At 31.7% G+C, this 24,184-nt stretch overlaps 1 protein-coding gene across 1 annotated transcript in view; it reads left to right on the forward strand.

The window, feature by feature from the left end:
* LOC122269745 (uncharacterized) overlaps positions 1-24,184 on the forward strand; it is a 68,598-nt gene that overhangs the window by 9,872 nt on the left and 34,542 nt on the right. Inside the window, exon 2 of the mRNA XM_043044276.2 lies at positions 19,432-19,620. Coding sequence (XP_042900210.2) covers positions 19,474-19,620 — 147 coding nt within the window. The 5' untranslated portion in view covers positions 19,432-19,473. The remainder of the gene's footprint in view (positions 1-19,431; positions 19,621-24,184) is intronic.

The raw sequence follows: 24,184 nt of genomic DNA on the forward strand, positions 1-24,184 counted from the left end.
ATATATATTAATTGTTGATTTAAATAGCTGAAATTCCCCCTTTTCACCAGATGTCCAAATTTCAGAATGATGGAAAAAACGTTTCAAGAGTTATAAGAGGGACAAATTCTTTATTTTATTATTATAGATAAGAGTTAAGCACATATAAACGTCTCAAAAGGAAATGTCCTCGGGATGAATAAGCATATTTTTATTAAAAACTAGTTGAATACTCGTTCTTCTTACGACGGGAATCAAACACAAAGCTGAAAGGCATATACTGACACAATTGAAGAGTTAAGTGGAAGAACCAGGTAAGTGACATTTAAGAGGTATTTATGAATCTGTGAAAATCACAGAAAGTGGTTGCATTACTATAGGTATATTTAATGTAGCAAAGTTGTTTTTGCTACATTAAATATACCTACACTTCACTTTCACTTTAATCTTAGCATAATTAATGCATTTAAATGTTTAGTATGTATGCCTGATGTTATTGTCAAATTAGATAAATAAAATAAGACAAAGAATTATTCCGCTTTTAAATAACAAGGTAATAAAATAGTTCGGAGACCACTTTCTTTTCCTCTTCCTCTTACCTGATTACAGTCTTTCTGAAAATGTCACTTACCTGGTTTCTCCACTAAACTCTTCAATTAAAAAAGCTAATATAAATTAATTTTCATCGTTTATTTATTTTAATTTGTCTCCCTTCTTGGTGGCCTTACGTTACTATATTAATCAAAACAGGACTTCCGTAATCCCATCAGAACAGAGATTAATTACATTTAGCATCACTTGGTGGAATGATATTGCTCACGGGGGTTGGCGAGCGTTAGCGAGCAGGGGGTGGAGCCTCCTAGTTAAGTATTAAAGTACGTGTAGTAAACTTTTTTTGATCAAATAGAGCTCTAAGCAAGCAAATATCAAATATCACTCAGTGGGCGGGCTGCCTTTACAATATTTGAAAAATTGAATTGTCTAAAGTTAAATTTGAAACAACGGCTATCGCTTAACCTAATGTTTCCCAAACTTATGAGTTTTGTGTACCCTTCCTAAATTTTTCGTAACGTTGTGTACCACTAATAAAAAAATGAATATATTTTTTTAAAAATATGTTTTTTTTTTCGTTCTAAATTTTGTTAATAAGTTGATTTGCATCAGTGAGAAGGAGGTTATTGTTTTTGCTGTGATAACAGCTTCTGTGATAAAAAAAATTGCACAAAAGTTTCAATAAACACATCAGGCTGTTGACACCACTAATCATTAACTGTTAACTCTGCAAAAAATAGCCAATAGAAAAATACGTAATAGTAAATTTTCATGGCTAGTTTTGTTTTTAAATAAGTTGCAAGATATTTCGCATAGGAACGCGTACCCCCGCTAAACTGTTCCCTTACCCCTGGGGGTACGCGTACCACACTTTGGGAAACATTTTCTTAATCAATCGGAAAATTATTTTTCGTTCATCCCACTCCAATAGCTTATCTTAGATTGTTGTAATGTCAACAGAGTGACCTTCCTCGTGCTTCAAACTATCTGATTGCTAAATTTGATCACTTTCGGTTGGATGGTTTAGGAGTCTATAAAGGAAGCACATTCATTTTTATATCTATAGATTACTTCTGTCATCTAAATATAATATTTCTTTAATTTTGTATAACTTTTGTCAATCTTATTTTAGCAAGCGTTCTTGCATCATTATTTAAACCAGTGTTTCCCAAAGTGTGGTACGCGTACCCCCAGGGGTACGGGAACAGTGTAGCGGGGGTACACGTTCTTATGCGAAGTATGTTGCAACAAACAAAAATTTCAAATTTTTTTATTTTAAAACAAAGCTAGCCATGAAAATTTTCGATTACGAATTTTTCTGTTGGCTACTTTTTGCTGAGTTAACAGTTATTAGTGGTGTCAACAGCTAGTTGTGATTTTTAACTTTTGTGCAATTTTTTTATAGTAAAAAGTACATTCACTTTTTTTATTAGTGGTACACAGCGCTACGAAAAATTTAGAAAGGGTACACAAAAGTCATAAGTTTGGGAAACACTGATTTAAACTATAAGATAAGCGAGATTTAAATAGGCATTTCATTTTCTCCCTCGAGTTTTTATCTGACTCTATTTTTAAAAAAATATTTTTAACGATGCCGATTCCGTAACTGCGCAACACGTTGAAACAATGAATGTTTTTTTNTCGGAGACCACTTTCTTTTCCTCTTCCTCTTACCTGATTACAGCCTTTCTGAGAATGTCACTTACCTGGTTTCTCCACTAAACTCTTCAATTAAAAAAGCTAATATAAATTAATTTTCATCGTTTATTTATTTTAATTTGTCTCCCTTCTCGGTGGCTTTACGTTACTATATTAATCAAAACAGGACTTCTGTAATCCCATCGGAACAGAGATTAATTACATTTAGCATCACTTGGTGGGATGATATTGCTCACGGCCAACTTATGATAATCAAAATTTATCTCATCATGTAATTTTCTCCGGTTCTTATTCCTTTCAAGAAAGCATAAGAAACTGGTTTCAACTGTATCGATTTTAAAACTGCTTAGTATTGGTGCAGTTTTAATAATCATCAAATATATCGATATAATACTTTACATTAGTATATTTAGTACTTACTGCATAACCCTTTAAAATTTGAGTTTTGTTCGAAATATATTGATCAGTGGCAGAAAAGTAAAGTCGAAATTTTAAAAACAAATACTATAATTATTTGAAGACTTTGATAAGGACTTTGGAACATGACCTTTCATCTTAGCTGTATTTGCTGTTTGAATACTTACATAAGTATAGAATTGAAAAACGTTTTTTTTAATTCTAAAATATTAATGCAACTACATTTGCTACCACTGAAAAATTATTTTTTGCAACTACGAAAGAACCGTTGTAGAATTCTTATTAAAACTGCACCAATTATGATAATACCAGTAGTACATATTACCGAAGTTAATTAAACGTAATCTGCGAAGTTAATTAACGTTAATGGAAACTATAGAAAACGTAAACGATTTTCTATAGTTTCCATTAAGCTTTTAACCGCAAACTTTACTTTTTAACGAGTAGCTTATTTTTGAATTTCAATAAATACAGATTACCAATATTAAATCATTGTTATAAATATTTTTTTTTCGTTTTAATTATTTTTTATTTTAAATTATTTACTTTAATAGAAACACGTTTAAAAGAAATACTATAAACATGTGATATGCGACAACTTAGTAAATATTAATTTGGTGACGTAATGCTACTATATTAATGTTGATCAGAGAATTTATCAGACATAGCGAATAATTAATAATTAAGTATTAAAGTACGTGTAGTAAACCTTTTTTGATCAAATAGAGCTCTAAGCAAGCAAATATCACTCAGTGGGCTGGCTACCTTTACAATATTTGAAAAAATTAATTGTCTAAAGTTAAATTTAAAACAACGGCTATAGCTTAACCCAATGTTTCCCAAACTTATGAGTTTTGTGTACCCTTCCTAAATTTTTCGTAACGCTGTGTACCACTAATAAAAAAATGAATATATATTTTTTTTAAATATGTTTTTTTTTTCGTTCTAAATTTTGTTAATAAGTTGATTTGCATCAGTGAGAAGGAGGATATTGTTTTTGCTGTGATAACAGCTTCTGTGATAAAAAAAAATTGCACAAAAGTTTCAAAAAACACATCTAGCTGTTGACACCACTAATTATTAACTGTTAACTCTGCAAAAAATAGCCAATAGAAAAATACGTAATAGTAAATTTTCATGGCTAGTTTTGTTTTTAAATAAGTTGCAAGATATTTGGCATAGGAACGCGTACCCCTGCTAAACTGTTCCCTTACCCCTGGGGGTACGCGTACCCCACTTTGGGAAACACTTTCTTAATCAATCGGAAAATTATCTTTCGTTTTTCGTTCATCCCGCTCCAATAGCTCATCTTAGATTGTTGTAATGTCAACAGAGTGACCTTCCTCGTGCTTCAAACTATCTGATTGCTAAATTTGATCACTTTCGGTTGGATGGTTTAGGAGTCTATAAAGGACGCACATTCATTTTTATATCTATAGATTACTTGTGTCATCTAAATATAATATTTCTTTAATTTTGTATAACTTTTGTCAGTCTAATTTTAGCAAGCGTTCTTGCATTATTATTTAAGCTATAAGATAAGCGAGTTTTAAATAGTTATTTCATTTTCTCCCTCGAGTTTTTATCTCACTCTATTTTTAAAAAAATATTTTTAGCGATGCCGATTCCATAACTGTGCAACACGTTGAAACAATAAAAAAAACGCATCTTTTAAAATATTGCATGCGAGCAACTTAACGTAGAGGAATTTAAAATATCTCTAAAATAATCCAAAAAAAAAATATTAACATGGAACAGAAATCGAAGATAAGTTTAATCTGTAATAAATTGTTTTAAAAGTGAAATTTCGTTTTTTCGATATTGCGCCATGACTATATAAGGTTGGAAATTGGTGATAGTTTTCAAACCACTTTATAAAAATTTGCTAACTCAAAGGGGAAAAAATTATGAAAATGGATGCTTCTGTTCTTGAGTTATTTACGAACATACAAACCAACGCTTTCATTTTTATAAATATCGAGAAAGAATCATGAGTTAACAAAAATTGAAATATGTATAAGCTTAAATTTAGTAATCTATAGTGATTTACTTTAATTATGAATAATTTAAAAACACTTCATAATTAAACACCATGGTTGGTTTAAAATAACAACTAGGGGGCTCCTGATAGTCAAGTGTATAGCCCCCCCCCCCCTCTTTTTAAGAACAGGCTCTTCACATGGTTATTGAAAACTCGGCATTTTTAGTATGTTTATGCGACACTCTAATTATGCATCTAAAATCGTTTTATGAACAGTTATTGCTGGGATCTTCCAAGGAATTTTGAAAACCCTGATCTTTTTAATCCAGCTCTATAAAGACTAGCGATTTTCGAATCATGCTTTTTAATCATCATCGCCGTTGACGTGCTTAATTATTACGGATTTCATCATCAACAATCCCTGTTATTTTTCAATATTTTTTTTTTTTAAATTTCGAAATTTTTAATAAATTTGAATGTGGGCTTTTAGACTGTTCACTGTTTTTGATATTTGCTTCCAATTTCTTGTAGCTGAAAAAAAGTCCTAAAAAGTCTGTTTTAGGACTATAAGTTCAAAAAATCACTTATAAATTACTAAATATAAATGTCATCAAGTAAAAAAAATGTACTGAACTGAATCCCGACTGAATATTTCATCTTATTTTTATTTATAATGCGTTTGTTTTATATACATTTTAAATCCCTGCAATTTCTTTAGCTAGCGTTTATTTTGCTCAATAAAATATTTATTTATTTATTATTTTTTTACTTTCGTTCAAGAACATTTCAGTTAATTTATTTTAAAATGCACTTCTGTGTTATGTGATTTGATAAAATAAACCTCACTTTTCTCTATCTTTATATTTTTTTCGATAAATTTTGTTTTGTTTAAAAAAAAACATTTTTATTTTGAAAAGTCCTCTGGCTTTGTATGAATTTTAATATTTAAAAGAATTTTATTTTATTCAAATTTATTTCTGTAATAGGAAAGACAAACAATTAACTAAAATAATTAAGATAATAAAACAAAAAGACTAATAAATATTTAAAAGAATTTTTTTTCAGGAAAATAAATTACTAAGTTGACTAATAAAAAGAATTGCGTCTGAAACACTGATGTTAAAATTAAATTATCCTAACTGCCATCAAAATGTCTAAATACTTGGGCACGCAACCTTTCATTCCAACAGGTTGATGCACCTCTACGATATGAATTGCTATAGGAATATTTATTTTCTTTTATATGGTATTGTTAATTCCCTTTTCAAGTAAAAATAACCCTTAACCCCTGAGGCAAAATCTGCGAGAATCTGCGAAACTCTGCAAAATCGAGCAATCTGCGACAAACCTCTCAATCACTAATATCCTTCTGCAAGATACTTTTAATAATAACAAACATATATGTTACTAATTTAAAATAACAAAAGTGCTGTGTTTAGAAGGAAAACTATATATATATATATTTTTTTAATTAAACATGCAATAATTTTTTATTCTAATTTTATGCTTGATATTCTCGCATTTTTTTTTGGGGGGGGGAAGAAGCACAAATTATTTCCCTCTACGCATTTTGTAAATAATCATCACAATAAAAAAAATTCATTGAAAATCATCAAATCATCAAGTAATTGTCGAGAAAAACATCAACGACGAAATCACTCGAATCGGACTCCTAAAATGTTCGAGATTCGTTTCGAAACGTTCGAAAAATTTATTTCTAGATTAGGTTGTTGTAATAAATAGTATCGTATAAAAAATATCGGATTTAAAAGCTATAAATCAATATCAATAACTGCCAAAAATTCGATAGAATTATTGTCTTAAAAAGTAAACACTCAAATGCACAATTCGAATTTTCCATATTGTTTGAAATATATCGGGATATTCTAAATCCACTTGAAAATCAATGTCGATAACTGCCGAAAATACAATCGAAACATTACATCGATTTACGATACTATCGGAGTAAAATGAGCGCGTCAAAAAGTGATTATCCAAATGCATGATTCAAATATTACGTGTAAATTTCTGTGGAAAAGATAAATCTTTTTTTTTTCTTTTACTTTTCAAAAGAAAAATTTCTCTGCAAGAACTCTGCAACGTTTTGCGATTATTTAATATTTAAATTGAAACACATAAATTAATATAGGTTGAAATAAAATTAATTTTATGTTTGAAAAATGTGCGTCTAAGATAGAGTGCATTTATAAATCTTGGAAGGGGGCGCCACTGTTATTGGGATTGTCTAAACAGTAATTTCACATTAGCTTCTGGTTCCGCAGTGGACTGATCGTTAAGACGCGGTTCCCAGCAGATCACCGAAGTCAAGCATCACTGGCTGCGGTCAGTGTGCGGGTGGGTGACCACTTGGATCAGTCTGCGTAGGGACCGAGGATGTGCGGTATGGGTCCGCGTTAAACTGTTGTACCGTAAAGTGCTCGACTTCGCGTGCAGGTCGTCGGGCTACCGAAGCGAGGGAGCCATCCCCTCCGCAGAGGATTAAAATTGTGATGGAATGTCTTCGGATCATCCTCAGGGATGTTTCCCAGACCGTCGCCAATAGCCCATTGAGAAGCTTCCAGGGCGACGTAAATAAACAACAACAACAACACATTAGCTTCTGTATTTTCCATTCCTCGCAAAACAGTCTATTCATCCATCTATTGACGAATCAGTTCAACTAAAACTCTTGAGAGGCAGCGATGACAAAAGTCCAGTCTTGGGATTCTCTGTAAAAATTGTAAGTAATTGTAATCTTCTTCATTGAACTTTTTTTAAATAAGACATCAGTACAGTGTAAAAATCGTCAGTTTTATGTTAACTTCGTCATTTATCTATCGTATGAACACAAAAGATCTATATTTCTCAAATCCATGGTTTTCTAGAATGGAATCCAGATAGATTTTCGCAATGACGATGGACAAATTTGGCCAATGAAAAGCTGTATTTTTGTATATCGTAAAATGCAACCAAAATACGGGCTTCTAACTGCCATAATTGAGCTATTATAAATTGTGAAAATGTAGCTGAATTCCCCCCTTATGCCAACAAGGATATGAATTTTTTGCAGCTAGAATCTTTTGCAGCTTAACAATCAGAAAACTGTCTTTGCATGATGGACATAAAATTGTTAGAAAATCAATAAAATGAACATAACAATATTTCAAAGCATAGGGGCCCCCAAAGGAAGTTTTTGCCCCGGGACCCAATTAAACTAAGTCTGGACCTGGTTACAGGCTTTCTGGGATTCGGGTTTCCTTCTCGTATGCGTCAGAAAAGCAATGCAATATTCCAGGTCTTCAAAATAACATCGTGGAGCACGTATTTCGTTAAAATTATTGTAAAAACTAATTGAATCCTTTATCTCAATAAATAAAAATCCCTTTATTCTTGAGTTTAAAATCTGATTTTAGAGATCTGCTTAACACATAAGCTCCTAGAAAAATTTTTTTTTACTTTTCAAAAGAAAAATCTTTCCGTAAGAATTCTGTAACGTTCTGCGACAATGTCGCCGTGTCGTTGCGATTCTGCCATGGGACTTAAATAGTTTCATGGTTATGACTAAATATAATATTACGGTGCTTAAACAACGCACCTGACAAAACTATGGGGACCCTATTTTCCAGGTTGGGCCTTTTCTACCCCATCCCCATCTTTTGAGGGTCAAAAACCGACAGCAGATGAAAAAATGAAACTAATAACCATTTAGAAGAATTATGAGTTTGTGTCTGATTTTTTTAACTTAGAATATCCTCTGCTATTGATAACTTCAAAACTTTATTTGCTCCAAACATATAAAAGTTTTTTTTTTTTTTGTTCTGAAGTATATCTCTCCACTCAAATTTCTTTGCATTATTCTTTTAATCTTTTTTAAACTTATTAATTAGCATCTTCAAAGTGAGAATTATTAAAATTGCATCTTAGTATGCGATTCATTTATCACTGGATCAGAAGTTGTGTTCCTTTTTTATTTTACGCACTCTTTGTTCAGTCTTTTTTTTTTCTTTTTTAATTAAATAAAAAAAATATTTGAGAGAAATATTTTTTTAAAAAAGTATTAAATATTTCGCAAATAACATTTAAGGAAAAACAAACGAGAGAAATATCAAAATCTTTCGAATCATCATAATCGAGGTGTATGATAGTGAATGCGGAATTGAAATTAAAAAAAATCAGCATATTTGTTAGAATTGGGAGAGGTGATTGTTTGGTTTGGTGTCTAATATTAATCTAAAATTGCAAATATCTTCTTTTGAGAGGATGGTACTAAAATGTATAAAAAGCTGCAGATATTTCGAATTTAACTAAATCGTAAGCTCTTTAAAATAGATTTAGCGGCATTTTAAGGCATGATATACAGTAAAAGTAGTGTTTTTTACGATTTTTTACCACGTGTTTAAATTTTTTTTATTTTAAACGTAAATATTTTCCTTAACGTCTTCTCAAAGAGAGTTAAACAGCTTCAAAACAACCACTTTTAGTTGAAATTTATCTAAGGCAGGAAATTTCCATTATGCCAGTTAACACTATTCTGTGCAACAATGACCACATGCCTGTTGTTTTCAAATGAAAAGCATCAATTCTGATTTTAGTAATAAAACTAACAGCGTCGCAAGGTTGCGTGTTCAAATCACGTCCGGGTCAAGAACGTGTCTGGGTTGAAGTACGATTTATTCGAGCCGCGATGGCTCAGAATATAGAGCGTTCACCTTCCAATTCGGTTAATCGGGTTCGAATCCCGGCGATGGCTGGTCGATACGATATTCCGCATCCGACTTGCATCGACCACAGTGCTGACGTTATAGACGGATCATGGGTTAGAGTCAGGCTAACGGTGGGAGGTTCTCGTGATCTTCCTCTCCATGTAACGAAAATGCGGATTGGTTCTATCAAAAACTCCTCTACGAAACTCCTCCCTTGTCTTCTGGATTGAGTTCAAAATTACGAGGCCACGGAGTTAAACATTAGTAGTTCGAAACCCAAAAATTGGGCCGGTTGTTCAACGACGATTATAAAATAAAATTTATGTTTTGTTTCTATATCAGAACTTTTTAATGGTTTAGTTAGACTTAAAATATATATTTTTATTTATTTCTTTGGTCTAGGAGTAGTAAAAATAACCTCCTCTCAAATGGTAACCTAATTTTTTTTTTTTTAAAATTTTATTCTTTACAAGAGATATATTATAATTTTTAATGGAACTAAAAAAAGAAAAAATGCAAAATGAATGGCCAAAACAGGATAGTTCCTGAAATGAGATACGGAAAGCACCAACCTCGGTGCTTTTCTATTAGTAAATCCAAATTAAGTTATTTTCTACTGTTTAATTATTGAATATTTAGTAGAATTGTAAAAAATGAAAAAGAAAGTGTACCTACTTTATATCATTTTAATAAAATCGAGAAAAAAAAACTTGTGAGCATTTTATTTGATAAGTTCTCAAAATTTAAGAGATTATGGGGGAATATTATTCTCAAGGAACGGAAACTTTATTTTTTATTAATAATTGCATGTTCTAACCTTTAACTTTTTACGAATTAAAATAAAATCTGCACAAAAATTACTTTTGGAGAGAACATTTTGTAGTTTTAGGGGGGAGCAAGGGAAATATCATTCTCAGGAAGGAAACATACAGTCGGACTTCTATTTAACGAACTTCCATTTTGAGAATTTCTCTATGTTGCAATTTTTTTCTAGGAACTAAAATCATTTTGGAAATTTCTTCGTAAAATAACTTCCAAATAGCGAAGTGAATTTTCTATTGAACGAACTTTTCATTGAGATCCACTTTCCCTAGCCCCCAAAATACTTCAGAACATTTCAAACTTGTCAACGCATTTAATGGAATTTATTTTCGAAACCACTTAACTATTAGAGAAAGCAGTAAAATCCCTTTCCTTTTTTGTTTGCATTTTAAACGAAAAATGAATGGATTTTATCAGTAGCCATTAAACTTAAGAACGCGTGTCGTAATGCATGTTTAAAATTACTTTTACACTAAATTCAGTTGCAATTTTATACATAAATTTAGCTTTTTTTTTAAGTTGAAAATGTATGCAGCATGTACTGGATAATGTCTTATGCTCTATTCTTATGCAGATTTCTTTTATGGCTAAGATTTGTAAAATGAATAGTAGATACTAGTTTACAAGGTGCATCCATTGCTGTTTTAATTATGTCTAGTGTTCATGAATTTGAAACCGGTTTTGCGTTGCTTAAGTATTTCAAAAGGTGATTTTCTACTTAACGAATTTTCCATACAACGAATTTATTATCGAGATTTAGCGACTTCGTTAAATAGAGGTCTGACTGTATTTTTTAAAAAAATTCCCGAATACAAAATTATGAATAAACATTTTGTCGTTTAGAGGTGATTATTATTTGAGAGATTTTCTTTAAAATTGCAGAGACTGTTTCAAGTGTTGACTGAATATGCGATCGAAACAAAACAATAATTCTCATGACTATATATATTCTATGTCGGTCACGCTCATTCATAAATATCACAATTTGGAAGGTTGTCTGTGTTTAAAATGAAACGCCGCTTTGTCCCCAATTTGTTTCTAACAATTGAGATACTTTGTGATACCGATCTCTTTAGCAATGAATGAGCTCAATATCCCTTAACAATCGATTTGACCTACCTATTAACGTCTTTTGTCTAATAGATGCGACAAAAAAATATATATATATTCATTTAGAAGGTTGAACTTTCATCCGGAAGAAGCATATTTTTGGGCAAGAAATAGGAAAGAAACTGTAAAATAAATGGAAAAAGTTATAAAAATTTGCATTTTGCAACTTTTTTAGAAACGAAATAATAATATTCATATCATGTATATCGTNAAAAATACAGGTTTTGACAACAACCATTGGCGTCGTCAGATAAAATTTCTTGTGGGGGACCATACTTAGACTTTTATTTTTAGTTCATATATGTATATATATATATATACGTTCAAAATGTAGAGAAAACAAGGGAAAAATTACAGAACAATTAAAAAAAGGGGGAGAAAAAAAAGAAAAATAACGAAAACCGGAGAAAAAAAATTCCGAAAGAAAGGACAAAAGATTTTTAAAAAATTTTAAAAAAATCCGGAAAATAAAAGATATAATCTTTTTATCAGCTCACACGATTATACACGCAAAAAAGAGTGCTTTCTAATGTAGTATCAATATAACCAAAGCAAAATATATCAATACAGTAGTGCAAGGAGAACTCCAAAAATTTTATAAGAAAATTACCACAACAAACTTAATGGTTCTTGGGGGTGACCTCAAGTAAGCTAATTATTTAGTGCTAATTATTAATTAAATTACGAAATCAGCCTAAAAAAATTACTTTGCATGAATATTTTTTTTACATATTTGGATTGTTAACCTTCAAAATAAAGGGAATTGCCGTAACTTGGAAATTGTGGCCCTAATTATTTAGTCAAGAAAGCAGATAAAAGTTTAGTCCCCTTAATGTTAATTTCACTTTTTACGTTTTAGTCATATCTGTACAACTAATCGGGCAATTTAAAAAAAAAAAATTTTAAAAAATGCGACCACTGATGAAACCTGTTTACCCAAAGATTATTTTCTGCAAATAACAATTTAAATAATTGTTCATTTACTTTTATGACTTCATTTAATTGTGGATGAAAGAATTTTTGAATTATGAGGCATAATTTTTTTTTACCATATCAATCTACATATGTTTTATTGAGTAATCTAAAGTTTTAACTATTTTTATTTAGTGGAAGCCGAGAAATATTAAGATAATAATTTTTTTGAAAAAAATTAGGTGACCTTGAAGAAATATTTAAATGTGGTTAACTTATAAGGAAGTTGACTTAGCGTAAAATTTCATTCATATTTTTTAACCGCGGACAATCGATCTCCACTCTTTTATTCTTCTAATTACAAAATAGGATGCTTCCTTTTAAGTCGTTTAAAAATTGATTCGTTATTTAGTAAATAAATTTAAATAAAACATTATATTCAACAAGTTTTATAAAAGCATGTTTCTGATAGAATGTGATTATACATTAGATTTTTCTTTTAAGTTTTATTTTTTAATTTGTTCTTTAATAATTGATACGATTTCAATTACATTCATACGCATACACAGATTTGGAATAATATATTTATTAGCTTCTTCAAATATATATTTTATTATTATCAAGCTATTTACAACTTATGAAAATATAAGTTTTATAAAAGTTATCGTCTTATTTTCTTGAATAAAACTGAAATATCAACGATGATAATCTGAGATTGTGTCTTGATATTTAATGTCGCTAATGAGACTGAGGATAGGAGTTCTTTAAAAAATAAACAGAAACAATTTCTTTAATTAACATTTACAGTACCCTCTATTAAAAATTTTATATTTACGTACAAAATTATTAGTTACGCTTCTCTTAACATTTTAAAGTTACCCTTTGATGTAAATTATCTTTACCAAAATTATCTGTTGTACTTTCTTTAATAATAATAATAATAGAAAAATCCAACTAGAGTCCTTCTTTAAAAGGTAAATGAACAGTTGTGAACACAATGATAACAAGACGGACTTGATTTAGATTGGCCATTTCTACCTATTTATGGGAATAAAAGGTCTATCATAAAGAAGTTGTAAGCCTTTTTGTAAGGGACTGAGGACCAAGCAAGAGATGTGCGGTCATAGAAGAGTTTGAGGACGTTCTATGGAACGATGTCCTTTAAACCAATCTCCGACACAGGAAAAATCGTATCTCGTACTCGTCGTAAACTGAGAATAAAGTTGCCGCTTAAGTAGCCAACATTTTTAAACATCTTAAAATTTCTTAACATCTATCGTCTTAAACGTTTTGATCTTAAAATAAATTTTTTAATTAACTGACCGCGCGTATTTACCAAGTATTTAATTGGGTATAATATTAAAAAAAACACAACTACTTCCACTTAGTAGGAATAACATTTACCATGACGCAATGCTAAATTCTANAATGAACAGTTGTGAACACAATGATAACAAAGCGGACTTGATTTAGATTGGCCATTTCTACCTATTTATGGGAATAAAATGTCTATCATAAAGAAGGTGTAAGCCTTTTTGAAAGAGACTGAGGACCAAGCAAGAGATGTGCTGTCACAGAAGAGTTTGAGAACGTTCTATGGAACGATGTCCTTTAAACCAATCTCCGACACGGGAAAGTTCGTATCTCGTACTCGTCGTAAACTGAGAATAAAGTTGCCGCTTAAGTAGCCAACATTTTTAAACATCTTAAAATTTCTTAACATCTATCGTCTTAAACGTTTTGATCTTAAAATAAATTTTTTAATTAACTGACCGCGCGTATTTACCAAGTATTTAATTGGGTATAATATTAAAAAAAACACAACTACTTCCACTTAGTAGGAATAACATTTACCATGACGCAATGCTAAATTCTATGCCACTATCCACATAAATCAATTATTAATCAAAAATCGAATATCAATTACTTTTCTTTATAATGCAATAAAATCTGGCGAGCAGCTATTTAAACGATCGAACACTTCGTTTGTTTATTTGTGGCTTGAAGTTAGGCTCGCAGAAAATGCCGTTCATGGGTTAAATTTAGTAGGAATAACACAACCTGTGACGCAGGCTATAGTATACCCAATTATATTTTTTTATTTTTCAAAATCTTATTTTTTTACGCTGCCACCTAGATTATTTTTCAATAATATACTAATCTCTTTTTATAGTACTTCAATTTGGCATTTCTTTTAAACTAAACGTTCGTTTCTAAATTATTGTCAAGTTCTTAGTAAAGAAACGCTTATAACTATTGCCACCTAGCTGAAAATTAATCCTCGTTTAGAAATTAAAAACATTCTACTGCTTTAAGATGACTCGACGTTAAAATAATGATTATTAACTAAGCATGTTATGTTTCGAAAAATGAAAAAAAATTATGGATAGTCTTTTTTTATTGCTGCTTATTTATTTGAGTAAGGAAAATAATTAACATAATAAATGCATTTATTATTATTATCTGTACAATGCAAAAAAGATTTTAAAGAAATACAGCAGGTTGCTTTGTATTTCAAAAGGGAACAAAAATTCTTTAACTACAATTTTATTATCACGTTGAAAAAATTTGCTTAAAAAAGTTGTTAATAATATTATATCTCACAAAATACTGTTATATCCGGAAAATGCTCGATATGCCTTATTCTGTTAAACAAAGAAAATACTAAAAATAAAAAATTGTGAAAAAAATTCCAAAACCGTTATGTATTCAGAATCATCATCTCAAAAAATTGCTCGTTTTCTAATGTTAGGTTTTTCTTAATAAAGTAAGGTATATTAAGAAATGTTTTTGAAATACAAATTGTTTTATAGTTGTAATTAGTATGTTCGGAAAATAGTTTTAATGAACTTTTTTTGAGAAATTAGGAATAGAAATTGTTGGTATATTTTACCGTAAGGAGGCAAGAATATTATTGTTTTATTGATGCTCAATTATACCGTGATAGTGGTTTCATTAATCCCAAAATTGAAATCTGTTTGGACGTGCTTTCAGTCCCTGTATAGAGTATCAGGTGATACTCTATACAGCTTTATTGTTTTTACATGGTTGAAACCGGTTTACACTTGATGACGTAAGTGTATCAATGAGTTAAATTCGGCGATATATTACATAAATATAGAACATTTTTTACACCAAGCATTATATTATTATATTATAATAATCAGATCAAATTATTAGACGCAATGTAGTTTTTTAATAATTGCATGTTTTTCACGAGTTTATAGGCAATACTCTTATATTTAAACATACATGTAATGGGTTTTTATTCGGGATTTTTTTTATATACTTTTCTATTTGTATTTATTTTAACGTATTGCATTACAATATTAACCCATTGATGCAGAAACGTAAACAAGTGCAAACCGGTTTCAGTCACATAAAAACAATAAAGACCTGTAATTATAATTTTACATGGAATCTTATAGTGCGTCTAATAGTACTGCCAGGAACTGTAATTGCTAGAAACAGTTTGAAACAATTAAAACTTATAAAAATTATTAGAAATTCAACTTAATTTTGTTAAAAGGGGCAGGATACCTTTATTTTGTTAAAAGGGGCAGGATACCTTTTTTTTGTTAAGAGAGGCAGGATACCTTTTTTTTGTTAAGAGAGGCAGGATACCTTTCTTTTGTTAAGAGAGGCAGGATTCCTTTAATTTGTTAACAGAGGCAGGAGAGATAAGAAAAAGCAGTGAAAATCTCTGTCGTATTATGCATTTCACCATATAATTTGAGTAGTTTTAATCAAATAAAAGAAGAAAATGAAGAGCGTAAAATACAAACTCTATCTATATATGCCCTATAGTATTCTCTAAAATACATCTGGAGTAGATTTTGGATTGATGAATGTCAACTTGTTCGAAATGATTGACCCTGTAACTATTTAACTTTGAATCCATTCCATTGTCTCATTCGACTTTTGAAATTCTTAAACATCCTTAAAAAAAATATTTTTCAGAGCAGCAAAAAAAAAATGATAAAAATAATTGTGCTGCATTGATTTTTTAGAAAGTTGTGACTATATTCATACATTATTATTGTTTCTATCAAAGAACCAAGCCATTATCTGACATAAAATTTATTTTAATATCGCGTTAAGTATTTTAATTTTGTTTAGAAAACTGTGTTACTTATTGAATAATCTCATGAAACTGGAGCAGAGAATTAAAAATTTCACTTTAACTTCAAAAAATATGAAGACGTGAATAAAAGCTGTCATGTTTCAAACACTCAAAAATTCACGTCATGAGTCATTCACGTCTGGCGAGCTCTAAGAACAGCAATAATTAGCGCAGTCATTTTCAAGACTCGCCTCAGGTCAATGAGGAAAACAATAGGGATTTAAGAAAGTTGAAGGAATAAAGTCTTCCACTTGAAAGAAAAGTTTCTTCCACCTTAGTTGAAGAAAGTTTTTAGTTGTTAACGTATTTAAAATGATTTGTTACATTACCTAGAAATCAAGATTAAAATTAGATTTCAATTATAATCTGTTTAAAAAAATGTTTCAATATTTGAAAATAAAAAGTTTCTTCCACTTAAATTGAAAGAAAATTATTTCTTCCGGGGCGGTATTTTTCCCTCTGTGGAAGAAACTGAAAAATGTACTTCATTAATAATTACCTTTTTTATTACTTCGTATCTATGAGAGTAGAATCTTGAAAGAATCTCCACTCTTCGAATTACTACAGTACACCGCTACGATAATTTAACCATCCCGAAATCTACCACTTTAAGAGTAACTAGCGTGCTCACATTTTTAACTGGAGCTTTCAATACAAGTTATCTGTGGTTAAAACCGTCAAAAACTGACGCATGTCAAAAAAAGTTAGTTCCCAAGTAGATTTTATGCTGAATCGATTTCCGAGAGGATACGTCTAATGGCTTAAAAAAAATTTTTATATTGTGCATCATTTTTTTGTGCATCTAAAATATAAAATCTAGAGAAATGAAGCATTGTTTACAGTATAAGTTATACGAATGAGACACTATATAACTTCCAAACTTGCAAATACTTATATGCATTAGAAGTCGGCTAATTTTCATTCTAATATTCAGTCACTATGGGGACAAATAAAGTATTTAATTTTTTTTATACCCTAAATTGAATGAAACCAATCAATAGAGAATCGAACTAACAGTTTGCTGATTTTTACAATTGCAAGTACAATTTTGTAATGGAGCGCTTTCTCGATAACTTCCAAAAGCATGCATCAAAAAACGAGTCAATACTGCATCCGTTAAGTTTAAATAAAAGTATTGTTTTTGAAATAAATCCGTTCAACTGAATTCAGCATTATAACCAAAAAAAAAAAAACGTTTTGAAAGAAATATAAAAATTGTCTAGAGATTAGCGTTATAGGAAACACCAGTATAGTTTGTCTAAAGTAAGAACTCCCCCAGCCATTCGCCAGGACCAGTGGCGGTGACTATGGTAACGAGGTATGACTATTTTAAGTAGGGATGAGTTTTAGAATCACTGTTTTAGAGTGGTTTCGGCTCGAGTCGGCGAGAGAAAGGGAATCTCTTTCCTAGAGTGAAACTACCCTTCTTGTACCCTTCATGTTTCCATAGCACCAGAAGACTTTGTGGCGAGAGGAGTTCTTAGCTTAGACAAACTAGAATATTTTTCTCCGGTCTATTGTGTTAGCCCTAGAGTGAGGAGAAACTACCCTCCCTGAAATGCGTTAGTCTTGTTTCCATAGCTGCAGACAGCCTCAGACTTTGTGGCGGGAGGAGTTCTTACCGTAGAAAAACTATGCATGTCTGCCCTAAACACGCGTTCTTATCAAGAGGGTTTACCGCAGGTTTTTTTAATTTCGTTTTTCATTTAAACCCTATTTTTACTGCACAAATATATGTTCGTTGCACTTAGCCTGATTAAGAACTGGCCATTGCCAAAGTATCGCTTTTGACAAATACTTTTAGAATCCTTATAAAAAAAAAGTCCTTGTAAAAAAAAGTCCTTGTAAGAAAAGAGAAGGAAATTTAAAAAATATGCATTCAATTGAGAATCTATTGGGATTGAGAATCTATTGGGATTGAGAATCTATTGGGATTGTGATATCTATTGAGAGTCTATTGGGAATGGGATGACGCTTTTAATTTCTCCATAACAGTTACACTTATATGAACAGTGTCTTTTCCAACACAGCAGCCCATTGACGTGATGTCAATGGGTGGTGTTACTTCATTGATTTATGTCCTAATTTATATTAAGTTGCAAGGTTAACTGTGTATCTCATAAGTTAAATTATTTTACAAGTCGCGTTGATACATTTTTTGTATTTATGGCTCGCAACGTTCAAGGAGTTAGAACCCAAACCAGAAGAAATCCTATATTAGCCTTCGTGAAGGACTCAAGATGGACTAGCTTGCTTTTTATTATATGGAGAAACAAATTACGTAAACATCTCCCCGGTTAGCCTGACGGCAAGGACATTCCAACTCATGAGCCGTCTACCACTGAGGATATTTTACTTCAGCACTGTGCTCTATGAACCATCTCTGGGATTCGAGCCTGGGGCACCAAATCAGGATGTGAGCTTTCTATTCCTGAGCCACCACGGCTCAAGTTAATTGAACAATAGTTCGTCCACCAGGAGTTGACATTTGGCTCCGCCTTCATCATGTGATATCCAACTATACTATTTCGCTATTTTTGGCAGAAGGAGGTAAACAATCCTGAACAAGGTTGCTATTTGGCGATCATATGACAAAAATATTTATTTGCCATTTTTATGAGCATTTTTTTAAACATTAAATATTTTATAAAATCTCTCTTTTGAGTGAATAGTTTGTCCTTTTTGAGACATTTTGTTGCAATATACTTAATTTTCTAGAGTAACGAAAGATATAAAAACACATGTTAAAGCGAAGCAAGTGACTGAAAAAGAATTCACTGTTTACGTTTGGCACATTAAGGGTTGTCTCGATTTCAAGCTCGGAGACGTCTCTACTCATACTCCAGCTCTGAAATAAACTCTCCGTCCGAGGAGGTGGAGCCAAGTGCCAACTCCTGGTGAACGAACTATACATAACCCAAGTTAACTATTCGCGGTTCAAGTTAACTATTTTCTTTAATATGACAAATAATCTATTTTGCGAACAAAACTTGCAACCTTTATTAAGTAAATGTATATAAATGTTTAAAAAATTAAAAGGAACTGCATATGTCTTGACATAAACAGTTCTGCATTAAGGATAACGAGGCAGTTTTTCTGGATTTCTCAAAAATTCTAAAAAGGATGCTGTTTACGTAACACTCTAGAACAATGTTGTTTCATGTTTCAGATAGGATGGACGAGACATCACTCAAAACGATGAAGCAACCAGATTGATGGATAAGTCATTTGCTGCTGCAGGAAGTCAGACCGTCCATCGGCGGTTATCTCAGAGGGTGGACGAGAAGAAAAGCTCAACCGATTCTTCTTCACAGAAATCAGGATTGCTACAAGCTATCTCAAAATGGAACATCCCTACCAAGGTGAGAGAAATTAAGTGTTTCGATTTAAAACGGCTAGCATCTTGAAAGAAACTGAGCTCGAAATTAAAGACACTAACACTCGAGTTACCATAACTGGCTCAGAGCGCTCGCCTCCCAATGAGGTGACCCAGGGCCACGATAGCCTGGTTGGAAGGGCCCATGTTCAAAAGGTTATGGGTTCGATCCTCGCCGTCCGAAGACTTCCCGTTTAGTAAGTGGTGACTGATGTACGTTAAATCTGTCGGGTCACAAAGTGTTCCATGTTCCCATAACAAATCATACCTCTGGGGGTATTGATCTAGGTGTTTCCTTGTCTTCTGGATTGGGTTCAAAATGGCAAGGCTACGGAGTTGAACATTAGTAGTCATAAACCCAAAATTGGGACAATCCAAAAAAATATATAATAAAAAATAAGATGACCCGGGTTCGAATCCCAGTGATGACTGGTCGAAGCAAAAACCGCACCCGGCTTGCACCGACCACAGTGCTGATCCTCAGTGGTAGACAGATCGTGGGTCCCCTTGTTGTCAGACTAGCAGGTTTTCGTGGTTTGTCTCTCCGTGTAATGCGAATGCAGGTTAGTTCCATCAAAAAGTCCCAGCAGATTTCTCCCTATAGTTTCCTTTTCTTTTGGATTGGGATCAAAATGACAAGGCGACAGAGTTGAATATTAGCAGTCTTAAAGTCAAAAGTTGGGTCAACGACGGTTAGGAAATCGATATGCAGAGATGGAATTGTAAAACAGCTTCTACTTATTGTAATTTTATATTCAGGAACCAGTGAAAATGTTCAGTTACTCCCTGAATTTGTTGTTATTGCTTTGTAAGGTATGATAAAATTATAGTGTAACAGACAGGCATGTAAAACCAAGACCTCTGTCCCTTTGCCACAGTAAGTAACTTAGACGGATTGATTTTCTGAGCTTAAGACGGGATGATTAAACTTTCTCTAACTATTTTTCTAAACTAGTTGTTTATTAACGAAGATACTTTTTCCTTTTCCCCTTCAGTGTAGTGCTAGTGCGATATGCTAGGTGGTAATTAATTTACTGAAAATATTGTGAGCATTACATATCCTTTATAATATGTTTAAGAGTACCTTCTGCATTTGCGTAATCAGAAACAATTCCTTATTCGGAATTTCGCCTTTCGTTAGTTACGAAAAGTAGTTACGAAGAATTTTATCCGAAGAATATGACGAATGATTTTACATTAAGAAAATAGACGCAGCTCAAAATGCGTGTTTAAAGAAATAGACGCAACTGAAAATGTGCATTTACCCAAAACAATTTTTGATGGTCTTCTATTGATGGAGCAACATAATCTTAATGGTAACCATCAATAATTCCATCAGGAACTGTAATATTTTTGATGGTGACCAACATAAGAAACCATCACCCCAATGTGGGAATTCGGACTGATTTATGATGGTCCAACATAAAAATACAAACTTGTTTTGATGGTTTGTTCATGTTGCGCCTTCAGAACTTTCCATCATAATTTCTTAGAAATCCAATATTGGATTTTGATGATATATTCGTGAGAACGAACAACAATTACCATTGAACCATCATGGAAAAACCATCTCGAAATATGGAAAAATTCACGATTTCTTTTTTTTTTAACTGCACGCAATTTGATCTTCTCATCGAAAAAAAAAGCCGGAAAAGTTGCTCATTTAACACTACCTGACCGGCATTTGTGAATCTCAATTACGGAAGCGAGCAACATTACCCATGCCTAGGATGGGCCCACTCACACAACACATAGAGAGCCTCATGATTCGAACTCACAACCATCGCCTTTTCTTCTTCTTTTTTTTATATCCGTTGTTAAACAGCTGACGCAATATTGGGTTTTCTACTTAATGTTTAACTCCGTAACCTTGTAATTTTAAACTAATCCAGAAGACAAAGATACTCCTGGATCAGTACCCCCAGAGGTATTGATTTGTTATGGGAACATGGAGGACCTTACGACTCGACAGATTTAACGTGCATCAGTCACCATTTACTACACGGTGAATCTTCGGCCGGCATGAGATCGAACCCACAAACTCTTGGATATGGATCCAGTGCCCTACTAACCAGGCTATCCCGGCCTAACTGCCGGCTTTGCATTCACGCTCGCTGACCACTCAGTTACCTGACTGGCAATCCATGAAAAGATAAATTAACATTGAGGGATCCAAAGTTAAAAGCTGACCAAACTATAAGGATCAGATTTATCTAATTTCAGAAATCGTAATCCGACGAAAAAAGGGTGTGTTTATTCAGAGAAAGTATCTTATTGCGTCTGATTAAATAATTTAATACATCGTCTGTACTAATTAGCGTATTTGAGGTCTAAAGTTATTCAGGGTGTTCCGTTCATTTTTTTTTTTTTTTGCACTCTTTATATAAACAATGATAAATTTTAAATCATTTTGAAGATACAATAGGAGTCAATTTGAATTAAATAATGAATTGAAAGATATCACCTTAAAAAGCTTGATTTACGGCAGTTGAACATGCATATATAAAAGGAAATAAATCGATGTTTTTTGTTTTTAAGTAGATTTTATTTAGAAGATGTCATTTCCACTAGATTTTGTGGTATTTTTTGGTTAGCCGGGAGCAAGTGAAAAATCGCCAAAAAATGTAGGCATCCACCAACTTTTTTTTAAATGTTTTTTTTTTTAATTTTATTTATTTTTAAAGCCGCAAAAATTAATTAAAATTAAAAAATATTGGTTGGCTAAGCGAAAAGTATCGATATGGTTGCTAGTTCCATGTTTATGACTGTTCACTCGCTTGATATTTCAGTTCTTTATTGCCAACGCGTAAAAGAAACTGAATTACTTTCTTTAGCTACATACGCATTTAGCTACATTTAGCATGCATTTACATCTATCCAGATCATGCCCATGGTTGTTCTATAACCACGTCTATTATTGTATATATTTCAGTAACTTGGTTTTCCTACCTTTGTTTTTTAAGATTTGGATTTTTTTACAGCTGATGGATGTTTCTTTTGATACTTCTTCATTAAAATTTGTTTTTCATTCTTTAAGTCTTCAAAAAGCCTTTTGATTTTTGTTTCAATTTGATTAAAACGGGATATGGAATCTTTAGCTGCATATTTAATTTATCAGATGCCATCTGCAATGAGATTTTGTTTCCGTTATAGAGTCCTGTCTCTTCCCTGATCCTGTTTGTTTTTATTGAAACTTTCATTTACAGTTTGCTTTAACGATTTTTAGTTGGTATAACTGGTGCTGCCAGAAATTATACAAAACAATTTAAATTCGTGCTTAAGAATTTGCAGGGGTCTGTCCAGACATTTTGTGAAAGGTCCGTTTTTCTTGAAATCGTGAAAAAATGACTCACATTCTTTCAACCAGGGTCCGCTTTTATGAATTTGTGCAAATAGGGTCCGTTATTGCAACAAAAAGAAAAAACTTTTTCAAGGAGTTTTTAAATTGTAAAGACATACAAGATTATGTTCAACACTGTAAAATTATAATTAAAAAATTTAAATTTTAAAAAAATAAACAACAATTGCTGCTTCTAAATTAGAGATGAAACATACGAATATTTGGTATTTAGCCTATACTGCTGAACGCAGAATATGGATGAATCGTCTAATAATGGAAGAATCGTCTGCCGAAAACAAAACTTAATTCGTTTACATTCATCTTTTTTTGTTTTCTGCTCTGGGAAGGGTTTATTCAATTAACAAAACAATAATGAAGATAAACAAATTTGTGAAGGGTCCAATTAAAAGAAAAATCATTTTGTGAAGGGTCCAATTAAAAGAAAAATCATTTTGTGAATGGTCCGTTTTTATGAAAAGATATTTTGTGAAGGGTCCGTTAACGGACCCAAATTTCTTCTAAACAGACCCCTGACTATTGTCAAAAATCATGAAATTTTGAATCATGTAAAACGAAAGGCGTTTTCATAAGCAACGGATTGACAATACACCGAAATAGATTGGGGTTAAATTAATTGTGAAAATTTTGAATAGAACAATGAGAACTGTGTCTTTTTTCATAATTCGAAGCGAAAATCAAATAGTAAAGGAAAAATCTCATTTTGAAAAAGGGAAAATTGAGCACTTTTTAAAAACACCTAATGAAAAAAAGCACCTTTAATAAAGTGACCACATTTTTATTGAGACAAAGCGGGACAAATGGGATGAAATGAGAATTACAATTTAGTCAAACTTTCAACACAGCACAATATATATATAAAAATACGAATAAATGTTTGCAAAAATATTTTCAACATCAACTGAAAGTAAGTNAAATAATAAACCATTTTTTAATAGTCTAATTTATCCAATCGTCGAATTTATATTATATATCGTCTAATTTATCCAATTGATACACGAACGTAAACAAGTACAAACCGGTTTCAGTCGCATAAAAACGATAAAGCGGTGTAGTATCACCTTATTAATTGAGATTTTGCGTACAATCTTATAGTGCGTCTAATAATTTGGCCACGGACTGAAAGTGTGCAGAAACGTTGCAGCTGCTCCAGCGTGCTTAGTAGGAAGAAAAAAGGAATCAGTTTTCGTTT

This window comes from Parasteatoda tepidariorum, chromosome 6, assembly GCF_043381705.1.
Source record: "Parasteatoda tepidariorum isolate YZ-2023 chromosome 6, CAS_Ptep_4.0, whole genome shotgun sequence".
In the NCBI taxonomy this organism is placed as follows: Eukaryota; Metazoa; Arthropoda; class Arachnida; order Araneae; family Theridiidae; genus Parasteatoda; species Parasteatoda tepidariorum.